The 13199-nt window shown below is 58.6% G+C and overlaps 1 protein-coding gene across 1 annotated transcript in view; it reads left to right on the plus strand.

The window, feature by feature from the left end:
• Window positions 1–2563: 2563 nt before the first annotated feature.
• The window catches only part of GTF2IRD1 (GTF2I repeat domain containing 1), a 44869-nt gene continuing 34233 nt past the window's right edge, over window positions 2564–13199 (plus strand). The window contains exons 1-7 of the mRNA XM_053669570.1: window positions 2564–2605; window positions 3119–3247; window positions 5594–5735; window positions 8067–8222; window positions 10005–10188; window positions 10915–11225; window positions 12236–12325. Of these exons, the coding sequence (XP_053525545.1) occupies window positions 2600–2605; window positions 3119–3247; window positions 5594–5735; window positions 8067–8222; window positions 10005–10188; window positions 10915–11225; window positions 12236–12325 (1018 nt within the window). The 5' untranslated portion in view covers window positions 2564–2599. The remainder of the gene's footprint in view (window positions 2606–3118; window positions 3248–5593; window positions 5736–8066; window positions 8223–10004; window positions 10189–10914; window positions 11226–12235; window positions 12326–13199) is intronic.

Raw genomic sequence — 13199 nt, forward strand, 5'->3', positions numbered from 1 at the left:
GCCAAGCAGTTGCCTAGCAGTGAGGCAGGGTGTTGGACGGGGAGGGGAGGGGGCCCAGGACCCAGTAGTGTTTGGCAGTCATGCCAGGAGGGGAACCCAGGAAGTGGGAGGAAAACCAGGTGTGTGGTGCCCCGGCGGCCTCTGAGGTATTTGAGGACAGAGAGGGTGCTCCCGGCCTCCCTGCCTGCCTTTTGGCCCTTGTAGGCCTTGCCCACCCAGGAGCCCAGGGGTGGCTGGAAGACCCTTGTCACTGAGGGCTTCCCGGCCACTTTGCCCTAGGGCGGGAGCCAGCTGCCTGTCACCCATGGCCTCACGTCTGATGTTCTTTCCCAGGTGCCACAGAGCAGTACTTGGCCATCTCCAGCCCCGCTCCTCACTTGGCCCCCTTGTCCTCTGTCCCCCGTGTCCTGGTGCGTGTTGTCTGAGGCTTTGGCCTTAGTTCTCACTGTCCCCTTCTCCAGGGACTTTCTTGTTTATGCTTGGGCACTTGCCTCCTGGTGAGCAGCATGTTGTACTTTGTGTTCTCCGTTCCTTAGGGTCTTTTGGTTTTATTGGGTGATATTTTTTCCCTCCCTCATTTTCAGTTTGGAACTAGCCCATTTAAGTGGTTGATCCAATGTGGTGCCATTGGACCTGAGTCTGGGTCTCCTGTGTGCAGGGGTCATGGCTCATGGCTCCCAGTTTCCCTCTGTTGCCCTCCTCCCCAGTCACCGCAGCCCCAGCCACAGGGACCCGACTCCTCTCTCAGAGGCTGGAGTTTGCAGGAGGAGCTCCCTCCTTCATCCCCGAACACACGCGCCTGCCCAGGGCTGGGCCTCCTTGGGTTCTGGCGCAGGACAGAGGGCCCTGAGAGCCCAGATGGCAAGACCAGGAGTCAGGGGATGGCCCACAGCCCAGCCTCCCTGCACTTCCTCCATCACCCCTCCCTTTCTGACTCCCTGAGTCCTTCCTAAATGGATTAGGTGTTCGCAGCTGCAGGGACAGTCTGCAGGCCAGGCCTGGAATGCTGTCTGGTGCCTCTCGCTTCACCTTGATTTGATTTGGACTCTTGCAGCAGGGAGGCTGGCAGCCAGAGGCTGGGAATGGTTCAAGGGACTGGTGAGCAGGGGTAGCTGAGAGGAGGGAACGAGCCTCAAGCATAAAGACAGGCAGACCACGCATCTGGTCGTGCCACAGAAGGCCCCTGCTGTGGCGCCTGGCTGCCTCTTGGCCTGTTAGCACATCTCACTTGTGGTCTATCATGCCCTCGGCATCCTTAATACTGTGGGTTTTGAACTTTCATAATATTGCAGCCTCAGGGAAGAAATACATTTGATAAACATTTAGAAGTGAGCCCAGTCCACATTTTGGCCAGCTGCTGACTGGCCTGTTGCTGAAACCCACAACCCAAGGGCAGGCCGGGGCCAGGATGAAGCCAGAGCCGCACTGCAATGCACCGCCAGTCCCTTTGAGTGTGTCCGTGACCGACATGGGACGCCTCTCGCCTTGTTGTTTGTGACGTGCTTGGACATTTGCTCTTCTGTGTCACTGCTTTCATGACCCACTTAAAAGATCCTGGCTCTTGATTTGGACCACGGTGCCTTGATCCATCCTGTATGTTGGGCGCTGAGCAGGGCCCTGGGGTGCCGTAGTGACCAACAGACTGACCCCTGCCTGCCCAGAGCTTAAGGTTAGGGGCAGCTGCAGTGACAGAAGACGCCCTGGGCTTGGCATCTTTTCAGGTGCCAGGCCCAGCTGTCACCTGCCCAGTGCTGTCCCCTAACCGCCACATTCCTGGTCATGTATGCAGACTCCTCACCCTGACTGACTGAAGTAAAGAGGCTGGATTCGCAGGCTCCCTCTGACTCTGGTCGCTGCTCAGTCTCCTGAACTGGTGCCTGAGACCCGTGCACAGGGCACTAGATGGGGCTGAACCCAGAGAGGGAAACCGACCACCCTCTGCCCTCTCCTTTGCTTGGACTGGCGAGGGGGCAGCTGCCTCGAAGGCGGAGGCCTGGGTGAGGGAGCAGGTGCACTGTTTTGGGGGAGGCCTGGGGTGGTCTCCCTGGACCTGGTTCCTGGAGTCCAGCAAGGGCGGGGCAGGGTGGAACAGGAACTGAGGGAGGCCGACCTTTCTAACTGGTGGGTTCCCGAAGCTGGGGGGACAGCAGCAGCAGGCCCGCTTCCTGCCTGGGGGATTCCTGAGCGGGGGCCCTGGCCCGAGGGGCCCCAGTGAGGGGGAGGATGCAGCTCTGTTCTCCAAGGGCCTTGTGATGAGGGGACAGAGTCCTGTGTGGAAGGAATCCTGGGCTGGGACAAGCAACCTCTGCACCTCTGAGACTGAATTCCGACAGCCGGGGGTAGACTGTGGCCCAGAGGCCTCAGGGTAGTGGCCTTGCCAGGGGAGCATGGGGCTTGATGCAGAGCTGTGAGCGGGGAGCTCCAGGACATGTGGGAGGCCAGCAAGGGCACCTGACCCAGCCGGGCAGGAGGTGGGGGGTCCCTTCCTGACGGAGGCAGCAGTGAAAAGCAGAGTGGGCAGTCAGTGGGTGACGCAGGGGCTGGCAAAGGCGTTCCGGGCAGGGAGAATGGAGCCCTTGACAGCTGGGGAGCCACAAGAATGTTGGTATGTTCGGGGACTAACGACACTTAAAACACCGGGAGCATGGGGGTCTAGATTGGGAATCTTGAGTACCGAGCTGAGTGAAGAACTAATGGGGGCAGTAGGGAGCCACAGAGAGTGTGTGAGCAAGAAAGAGCTGTGGCTAGAGTGGCATGCGTGGAGAGAGGTGATGGGTGGGGTTTCTAACAGACTGGTCTCGGTCCTGGGCTCAGCTCTGGGGCTGCAGACGTGGGGGACATACTGTGGGGCACACCCCCAGGCATCCTGCCATCTGGGCCCACACCGTAAAGGCCACGTGTGAGCCGCTGTGTGTGCAGGCCTGCGGAGGCTGTAGCTCCATCCTGCCCACGAGACCTCAGGAGAAGAGAAGGCCAGGCCTTGATTGGCCCCACCTGGGAAGTAGAGGCAGCTCTGGGGTCCGGGGCCAGGCCAGGTGGGGTGGGGTGGGCACCCAGCACGTGGGCCATGCCCTGTGGCGCATGCCTACCTCTGTCTGCTCCCCCTCTTTCTCTGCAGGTGACCATGGCCTTACTGGGGAAGCGCTGCGACGTCCCCACCAATGGCTGCGGGCCTGACCGCTGGAACTCTGCCTTCGCCCGCAAAGACGAGATCATCACCAGCCTAGTGTCTGCCTTAGATTCCATGGTGAGTGCCCCTGCCCTCCCCAGAGGAGAGGGACACCCAGCTTTATCACCAGACATCAACCAGTGTGGGGGGCGGGAAGCCCTGGCTCCGGCCCTCATCCCCTTGTCCTCATTTCATGACCTCCTGTCTTTCAAGGCCCATTGCGGCCACAGTCACAGGTCTCCCCCGAAGCACCTAGAGGACAGGTGTGGGCGGTGGTGGGTTAGAAAGCTGTAAATCCCACTGTTCAGCCAGAGCTGCGACTGCGTCCTGGGCCTGGGGGAGGGAAAATGGGCTCCACACAGCACTCCTCGGGCACCGTGGCCTACACACCTAAGCTTGTAGCAGTTCACCCCCAGTGAGGAAATAATGTCGTTTTCCTGGGGGAAAGTTCTGTGATGGAGGGTAGGCAGGTGTGCCACTGAAAATCTGCATTTTAGGATGGTGAAGTTGACATTCAGAGTGGGAAGTACCTTGCCCAAAGTCACACAGTGTGTCCAGTTTCTAAAGTGGACTTGGGTGCAAAGTCTTCAGTTCCCCTGGGACAGAGGACCTCCTTCCAGACTGTTCCTGCTGTGGGCGGTTGGAGGGCAGCTCAGGTGGTGTTTGGGCCAGAGGCGGCAGGCACTCCTGGGAAGGCAGCTGGGTGCGCCACCCCCCTGGGCGGGAACCCAGCCCCGTGCCCTGCAGAGTGCCAGCTTGGTGGTGGTGGAAGTCCAGCTGCAGTGGCAGTTGACATTTAAATTGTAACTAGCGAAAATTAAATACAGCAAATGACTCAGTTGCTTGGTTGCACTAGCCTCATTTCAAGTGCTAGTGGTCACAGTATTGGACAGTGCAGAAATAGAACTCTTCCATCTCGCCAGAAAGCTCTTTTGGAAAGCACTGGTCTGGAGGGGTTTCCAAAGGCTCCTTGCAGCTTGGAGGAGCCCATGACCCTGCAGCCAGCCTGGTGACCTGAGTAAGACAGGCTATCCCAGCTCTGGGCCCTTAGTGGGTTTCCCGAGGGACCTTCATGGGTGACGTGGCACTTGCTTGGAAGTGACCGAACTGGAGCATCCTCCAGGCCTCAGGGCCCGGGTCCTCAGGGAGTCTGCAGGGCTGTGAGGCCCAAGTGCTGTCTGTTCATCCTCGCCCCCTAACCCCACCCCTGGTCTCAGACCCGCCCCCCGGCATTTCCTCAGGGCCCCCATTCTGGGTGCCTCAGGGTGAGTCGATGCCCAGCCAGGGCCTCAGCTCCTTCAGTTAGAAAGTGACCCCACAACAAGGCCCTCCTCCAGCTCCAACGGCCACTCCTTTGTTGGGAACAAATCTATGTGTCTCGTTTGTTAATTAGTGTTCTGCCATGTTGCAGCGGGGGAAGGGAGCGGTAGATTTTTGTTTTAATCTTAGAGAACAGGAAAGGAAAGCCTCTTCAATAGGGGGGTCCAAGGGGACAGGTCTGGGGCCCCACAGTGTCCCAGCTGCCTCTCCAGATCTACTTGGGGTTGGAGCCGGCACAGGAGGCGTGACTATGGCCCAGAGAGGGCGTGTCTGGATCCCTGCAGAGCTTCTGATTAGAAGCCAGGCTTCCTGACTGTCAGCAAAGCATTACTTATATAAAAAACACCATTTAATGGGCACCGACTGCATGCCGCTCGTTTTATAGGCAGGTGAGGTCAGTCAGAGGCCTGAGGTGGTGGTGGTCTTGGCTGAGGGCCCCCTATGTTAGGGCTTCCTGTGCAGTGGACCTGCCAACCTCAACTCCAGGGGTGCAAATACACCTCTCTGCGTGGATACCTGCATGGGATGCCCCAGTTCTCAATTCTTTTCTGCCAGCCAGGCCCCTTTGAATTACCATAGTCAAACCCATTAAAACTCTTTGAGCCGGGCTGCTTGTCTCCATTGTACAGATTTGGAAACTGAGGACCAGTGAGGGGCCCAGCTGCTCCAGTCTTTCCCAAAGTGGCTGAGCTGGGATCAAAGCCTGGATGTGTCTGAGCCTTTGTTTTCCTGGGTCCCAACCCACCTTCTCCTCACCCAGGACTCAAAGAGTCCAGGACAGCATTGTCCCTGGGGCTGGGTCCAGGCCTAATGTAGGAAACCCACCCCAGAGCAAGGAGGTCCTGGGAAGAGAACGGGGCAGAGGCCTTGTGTCTTTGTCCTCCTCCAGCCTCCATAAACATTTTCTCCCCTTGACCTTGGCCCAGCTCTGGGGGAGGGGGGATGACTTATGGACCACCCCCCCACACTGTAGAGTCTAAGATGACAGTGTTGAAAGAGCGACCCCTCCCTGCAGCCACTGGCAGGGACTCACATCCCTGTGGCATGGAGTCATGCTGGGGTGGTGGACCTGCCCCCAGTTCACATCCCCTGCTGCTTCTGTAGTGCTCAGCGCTCTCCAAGCTGAACGCAGAAGTGGCCTGTGTCGCGGTGCATGACGAGAGCGCCTTCGTGGTGGGCACCGAGAAGGGCAGACTGTTCCTGAATGCGCGGAAGGAGCTGCAGTCAGACTTCCTCAGGTTCTGCCGTGAGTACCCCAGGGCTCGGAGGGGCAGGGGCTGGTGCCCCCAGAGCGATGTCAGGGTGACTCTGTGTTAGGGGATGCCCTGGATCGGCAGTGTTTTGAGGGGCGGCCTCAATTTTACCTGGATTTGTTCAGCACCCTGACGGTGGATGGTGTGTGGCTGACCCCACCCCGGGGCCCGCCAGACCCAGCCCGCCGTGTCTGCTGGTTGACAGGAGACTCAGGCCCAGTGTGGCTGCCCAGCCTGTGTGTCTCTGACAGGGGCCGAGCCCACTGGTGCAGCTAATGCTTGTTGAGTGCCTTCTGTGTGCAGCACCCTTCACAGTGCCAACATATCCTTGTGTCAACCTTACGAGGTAGGCACTGTTGTCATTGTAGCAACATAATCCTGGAACCACCTGGTGGCTCGTAGGGATGGAGCAGCTGAGGACACACCCAGCTGCACACAGGAAGTGCTCCATAAATGTGAGTTGTTCATGCTGCTGGCCAGGGGCCTTGTGCTGGTGCTCTGTTTACTTTTCCCAGTGGGCATAAGGCACAGTTACCACTGGTTTGCAAATGAGAAACTCTGAGGCTCGTTGAGCATAAGCCACTTTCCCAGGGAAGTGAGTGAGGTGGAGTTCCAGGCCAGGCCTCTGGTTCCGAAGCCCTTGCTTTTTGTGCTCCACCCCTTCAAAGTCGGGTGGTGCAGCGTGAACACTCCCAGGAGCCCTGCCAGAGGGTCCTGGTTGCTCTTGGCAGAGACCAGCTTTCAGGGCTTTGAGCCAGAAGCCCTGAGGCGGAGTGGTCCAGTGGAAGCCCCCTACTCTTCAGCACTTCCCGAGACTTTAGGGCCCCCTCCAGCCCAGGCCCTGCCTCTGTGTCTGTCCTTCCAGCGTTTCTCATGGTTACCCCGGCTGTGTGGCGCTGCACTTCTAGCTCGCCCACCTAGTGTGTCCCTTGTCCCCTCTGCCTTTTCCCCTGCTAGTCCCCCCCCAAAGGTTCTTATTCTCTTTTCTGTCTGCAGGCGCCTCCCCAGCACCCTGCTCCCCAGGCCCCATTCGGGCCCCTGACCCCCTTTAACCTGTGCCGTGGATGCTCCCACGCATGGGAGGGTGCCAGCCTCCCGTACCCTCAATATTCCATATATTCTGTGCCTGGTGCTCCAGCTTGGCAGTCCCCAGGGAGGCCACCCTCACCTTTCTGGTGGATTGGGTCCTACAGGGGCAGGGCCTGACCCCAGCACCGAAGGCTAGCACTCGATCAGCATTCAGGCCCGTGATTTGGGACTCAGAGTTCCATCCGAGGAGTGGATGGTCCATCACTCACAGGTCCATCTGAGGAGTGAATGAATTTAATACTGAGTGACAGTAGAACAGTGCCTGGGGCCTAGTTCACTCCTAGCAAACGCCAGCTCTTGTCTTACCAGTATTAGCGATTTCGTTACACTCCAGGCCTGCTTCCTAGGATCAGCCATTTTAGGGAAAACTCTCCCCTGGCATTGGACATACCATTACTGGGACCAACCGCTTCCCCAGGCAGCCTCCCCATCCCACTCAGCCCTCAGAGCCTGCACCCTCCGCCGGAGGGGGGCTGGGCCTGGGGAGAGTGGGCCGTGGCAGGGTCCGTGGCCCCTGGGTTGCCAGGCTGCGAGCCAGACCGGGGCCTGAGAAAGGTGCACCTGGCTTCCCTGAGGCAGGCAGAGCCACTATTTATAGCACCGGGAACTCAGCTGGTTTATTTCAAGCTTCACAGATCCCCATAGGAGAGCAGGCTTCAAGCTCAGAGGGGGCCTCTAGGCCCTCCTCTCGTCTGCTTTCCTCCACTGTTTCTAGCACCTTCCCCACCCAGGGATTCATTGACACTCAGCCTCTGCCCTGGCCTAGCCTAGCAGGAACCTGTCTCTTTGCAGCTTCTCAGCCTCCTGGTGGGGGTCCTTGTCATCTCCCTTAGCAGAGCAGAAGCTAGGGCCTCGGTTGTTTAAGACAGAGCATTAGTGGGGGAGCACAGAAAGGGGCGGGTGGAACAGACAGTAGTTGAGCCCTGGTTTTGAGGCAGGCCAGCTGATTGCCCATGAGAGCTCACAGACTGAGGCCCAGAGAGGAAGGAGACTTGCCAAAGGTCACACAGCAAGTTAGAGGCAACCAAGGATGAGACCCAGGCCCCATGACCAGCCCAGGCCCTAGGCAGGGTTCGCTTACTCATTAATTCTTCATTCCTTCATTCATTCATTTGCATATTGTGTTGGATGCTCCGCCACTGGCCTCAGCACAGGGCAGGGACGCTGCAGCGCCCTTGGGCCTGTGGTGAGGTGGGTGCTCACCGCTGCCCTGCCGTGTGCTCTGTGCCCCACAGGAGGACCCCCGTGGAAGGAGCCCGAGGCAGAGCACCACAAGAAGGTGCCTCGGGGCGAGGTGGGAGGCCGGAACATCCCACGGTCTACTCTGGATCATGGCTCAGATGTGTACCTTCTGCGGAAGATGGTAGAGGAGGTGTTTGATGTTCTTTATAGTAAGATCCTTCCTCATTCCATTCGGGGCCCTCAGGTGGGTGGGAGCCCCAGTCCCTGTCCAGGCAAGGAGCTTCCTCTACCCCAACACAGACCACGGGCAACACTTCACAGTAGGGGGCGTCACCCCCAGCTGTCCCTTATCTTGCACCCCTAGGGGCAGATCTTTCACCCGGCCCTGTTTCCTGAATGAACCACTGTCTCCTCTGCCCCTGCCCTGGTCTCGGCCACCCCTCACCTGGAAATGGCCCCAGGCCTCCCACCTCCCTGCTGCCCTCGCCCACCCGTTACCAAGGCCATCTTCCCAAAACATATATCTGACTCTGTTCTCCCCTGCACTGCCTTTGGGGACACTTCATCATCCTCACTGTGGCGTAAGCACCCACTGCAGCCCCTCCCTGCCTACCTCCCTGGCTGTGCTGACCCTCCTCACAGGACCACTTCCTGTTCTCCAGCACCTCGGGCTTCATTTCCCGCCTCCTTGCCTTTGCGCCACTGCGCCTTTTGAGACCGCCTTCTCCTTTGTGTGGTGGACACCGTGTTCCTCTGTAAGGCTCAGTTCCAGGAAGCCCCCCACACTGGTCAGGGCCCTGTCTGGGGACCCACTGCACCCTGTCCCCCCGCCCCCAGCCCACTTGCTCAGCCTGCAGGTCAGGCCCCAGCAGCAGCAGACGTTCAGAGGTCCTTTGTTGAATGACTGAGTGAAGGCTAACTGGCCATCCAAGTCCTTCTTGTGGGGGATGGGGAGGGTCAGGCCTGGCCATTCTTGGGAAATGTCATGCTGCAGAGTCTCAGGGCCCAGTAGTAGCCTTCACACTCCCTGGGTGCCACTGGGCAGGTCCCTAAGGGTCCCACCTCGTTTATCTCTGACTTGCTTTATTCTGTTCTCTATTCAGTCTTTGGTTCTGTGGAGCCACGTTCTGTGAGGAAACTCTTGGTGTTATGTAGGTGTCAGGAGAAGGAGGCCGAGGGGGTCAGAGGCCCAGAGGTCCTGAGTGGGTACACCGGCCACCCGGGACAAGAGGACTTGTCACTCGTGGCTGGCTGTGCCACCACACTCATTTTTGCCAGCTGCAGGGCTTATGCCCAGAGCCCCCTACGCCACTGCCCACTCTGCCCTGGCCCCTTTCCCAGCTTGGGCAGGATCAGGGGCCGATGAGGTGAGTGGCCTCTTTCTGGCTCTGGGTAGGGGCTGTAGCATGGGAGCAACAGCAGATGTTTCCGAGCCCAGGCCCCTCGGCCCTCCCGCCCGCTCAGTCCCCAGCCAGTGTCCCCACTACTCACCCCTTCCTTTACTCTTACCGTGTTCTCATGTCTCTCCTCTCTCTTTCTGAATCCCCTCTCTGTTTCCTCCCGACTTCCGGTTTTCCTTATCCTTTCTCCCTCTCATTCTCCTCTGCCTTCCTCCCTGTGGCCTTTTGCTTCCGGTCTCTCTCCTGCCCTCTTTTCTTTCTCTTACCTCTCTCCCCTCCTCCTGCCCACAGCCCTAGGCCTGCTTTCCCCGCCACTCAGACGCCAGGAGTGGAGAAGAAAAAGGCAAAGGAAGCAGGGACCCCTTTGATGGGAAGCCCTGGTCCTCCAACAATGGCCTAATCCACAGCCCCCGTCCACCAGCCTGTGGGGGTTCTTCTGTGTGAAGTTTGCATTTAAGGAGCTGATGGGGTTCTGTATCCTGGGAGCCCAGCACCAAGGGGAGTCAGTCACACGTCCCCGGCTCTGGGCTGTGCCCACCCCATCCTGGCTGCCCTCTCATACGAGGCCCTCTCCTCAACCCTCCCCCACAGGTGAGGCCCTGGGAAGGGCCAGTGTGGTGCCGCTGCCCTATGAGAGGCTGCTCAGGGAGCCAGGGCTGCTCGCTGTGCAGGGGCTGCCTGAGGGCCTGGCCTTCCGGAGGCCAGCCGAGTATGACCCCAAGGCCCTCATGGCCATCCTGGAGCACAGCCACCGCATCCGCTTCAAGCTCAAGAGGTGAGTGAGGCAGCCTCTTGAGCCGGGGTGTGGGCCAGGGTCAGGTGGCTGAACAAAGGGCCGGGCCAGGAGGGTGACCTGTTTCCCTGCTGCTCGGCCACCTGTGGTCACTCACCCAACCGGAGGGGCGGGGGACTTCAGATCCCCACGGGGGCCCCTGGTTGTAAAAGCTCCCAGTCCGATGGTGGAGGTGAGGCAAAAGCCCTGTCACGGAGTGTGATCTGAGCCAGGTGCTCAGTCCCGGAAGCCCTCCCAGGGGACCTCTGTGTGGCAGCGAGGCTGGAAGAGACTTGGTTGGGGAAAAGTAGCACCAACAGCACCGCAGGTGTCAGGAACCCCCCGGGTACATGTGTGGCAGCAGGAAGCCAGCCCGAGGGTGGTCAGAGCTTGGGCCCCACTGTCAGCACGCACACTGGGAAGAAGAGAAACACAGTGGGAAATGGCAGGCAGTTAACTGCAGCTGAAACAGCACGGCTGGAGAACTGAGGCACAGAGGCCAAGGGCAGGGCGCGGGTCCTCTGGTGGCCCAGCCATGTGGCCCTGGCCACAGCCCTAACCCTGCAGGCCTGAACCCCCACCTGTGAATTGGGGAATGGCCCCTGCCCTGCGTACCTCACAGGCTGTCCTGTCCTGCGGACGGAGGGCTGAGGGGCTGCGGAGGGAGAGGTGCAGCTAGCGGCGGGACAGGCGTACGGAGCTGTTGTGTGTCCTTCTCTCCTTACCCAGGCCACTCGAGGATGGCGGGCGGGATTCAAAGGCTCTGGTAGAGCTGAACGGTGTCTCCCTGATAGCCAAGGGGTCTCGGGACTGTGGCCTGCATGGCCAGGTCCCCAAGGGGCCGCCCCAGGACCCGCCCCCCACTGCCACCTCTTCCTCCATGGCCAGCTTCCTGTACAGCACCGCACTCCCCAACCACGCCACGAGGGAGCTCAAGCAGGAGGCACCTGCCTGTCCACTTGCCCCCAGCGACCTGGGCCTGGTCCGGCCTGGGCCCGAGTCCAAGACTCCCGCTGCCCAAGACTTTCCTGACTGCTGTGGTAAGCTGCTGCTGGGACCCCCCCCAAGTGTGAGGGTCGGGCAGAGGTCACTCATGCGGGGCAAGTGAGGATACCCAGGCCCTCCTAGACCAAAGGCGGAGTGTCGGGGCAAGGGGCTGGTGCAGGACAGATAGGATTCCAGCTTAGACCCAACCAGATTTCAGGCCTTCACTCACCCACCTGTGAACAGTGTCTTTGGCCTGGAACCAAGAGACCCCCGGGAGGACTAGCAGAGGAGTCTATGGAAAACATGCTAACTGGTCACATGCATTTAATAAGCACCTACTGTAAGCACCACTGGCTTAGGGACACTGGAAGCATCAGAGAATGAACAGCTGGGTGTGAGAAAGACCTGTGTTCATCTCCTGGCTTCTCTCCTTAGTGGCTAAGTGTCCTGGGGCAACTCTCTGTGAGCCTCAATTTCCTCATCTGGAAAATGAGGGTGCCAGAAGTACCTGCCTCATGGCGTTATCATGATTAAATGACACAGAGTTTTAGAAATGCACATGATCAGGCCCCACCGAAGTCCAGCTACGTCTGGAACTTTGGGAGTGGGTCCAGCTGTCTGTGCATTGGGAGGTCCACCGAGTGCTCAGGTTAGAAAACTGCTGTATTAAAACACACCCAAAGCTTGGCACACAGTATGTACTTCGAAGTTATAGTTACTGTTGTTATTGTGAGTAGGAGAGAAAGGATGTCCACCCCCGCCCACTGTCGCACACAACTGTGTGGGCTGAGCAGGGGGATGGGACTCACGTGCCTGAGACAAATGTCCCCCCTGTAAAAGGCGGCCTCAGACACCCTGCCCTCCCTGACCTGCCATGCGGGTAGCAGACTGTTAAGGAATGTCACAGGCCTCTGGTGAGGGAACTTGCCAGAATCCATGCTCACAGTTCTGGGGTGTTTGTTTTGGGTGAGATGGTTACGCCAGCGCCTGCGCACTGAGGCTGGACCTGGGGATCCCTCTGGGGGCCCACCTTGAACCTGTACCTTTCCTCTTCCTTGTCCAGGACAGAAGCCCACCGGGCCTGGTGGGCCTCTCATTCAGAACGTTCATGCCTCTAAGCGTATTCTTTTCTCCATTGTCCATGACAAGTCAGGTAGGACAGTGCCCAGACCAGAGTGGGGGTCCAGGGCTGGGGGCGGTGCTCAGTAAAATGGAAATGGATCTCTCGGTTCTTTGTGAGATAAAAGAGGAACAGCTGTGCACGAGGGACTTGTGAGTGAAACCAGAGCGTACCAGTTACCTGTTGCTGTGTAACAGGTTGCCCCCAAACTTAGCTTGAACCAACAAGCATTTATATCTTACATTTTCTGTGGGGCGGGAATTCCGGAGCAGCTCAGCTGGGTGGTTCTGGCTCAGGATCTGTCACGAGTTGTCGTCAAGGTGTCGGCTGTGGCCGTGGCCATCGGGAGGTTTCACAGGACTGGAGGACCTTCTTCCAAGCCCAGTGGTGTGGCTTTTGGCAGGAGGCCCATTCTCGCCACTCGGGCCCCTGCAGGGCTGCTTGAGCGTCCTCATGGTGTGGCAGCTGGCTTCCTGAGGCCAGTGGTCCCAGAGGGAGTAAGGAGGAAACCACGTGTCTTTATGACCTAGCCTCAGAAATCACTGTCATTTCATATTCTACCCATTAGAAGCCAGAAGCCTGATCCAATCCAACTCAAAGGAAGAGAGAAGAATTAAACTCTACCTCTTAAAACAAGGAGTTGTCCAAAAAATGTGAACAGATTTGAAAGGACATCACAGAGAACTGAGAGCAGGAAGTTTTGGGATTTGTTTATACCGCAAAAGGGATGAAAGAAGGCTTTCTTTCTAACAGTTGTGTCTTGTGGAGGCCTCAGCCTCATCGCCAGTGAGAGGCTTTTTTAAGGAAACCTAGCCGCTGGGATGAGAAAGGAGACCCCGCTGCCGCAACCAAGGGCCACCTGGCAGGGAGGGGACGTGGGTACCCTGATAGAACAGCATCATGGGAG

This window comes from Artibeus jamaicensis, unplaced genomic scaffold, assembly GCF_021234435.1.
Source record: "Artibeus jamaicensis isolate MK-2021 breed Jamaican fruit bat unplaced genomic scaffold, CSHL_Jam_final contig_1582, whole genome shotgun sequence".
Classification (NCBI taxonomy): domain Eukaryota; kingdom Metazoa; phylum Chordata; class Mammalia; order Chiroptera; family Phyllostomidae; genus Artibeus; species Artibeus jamaicensis.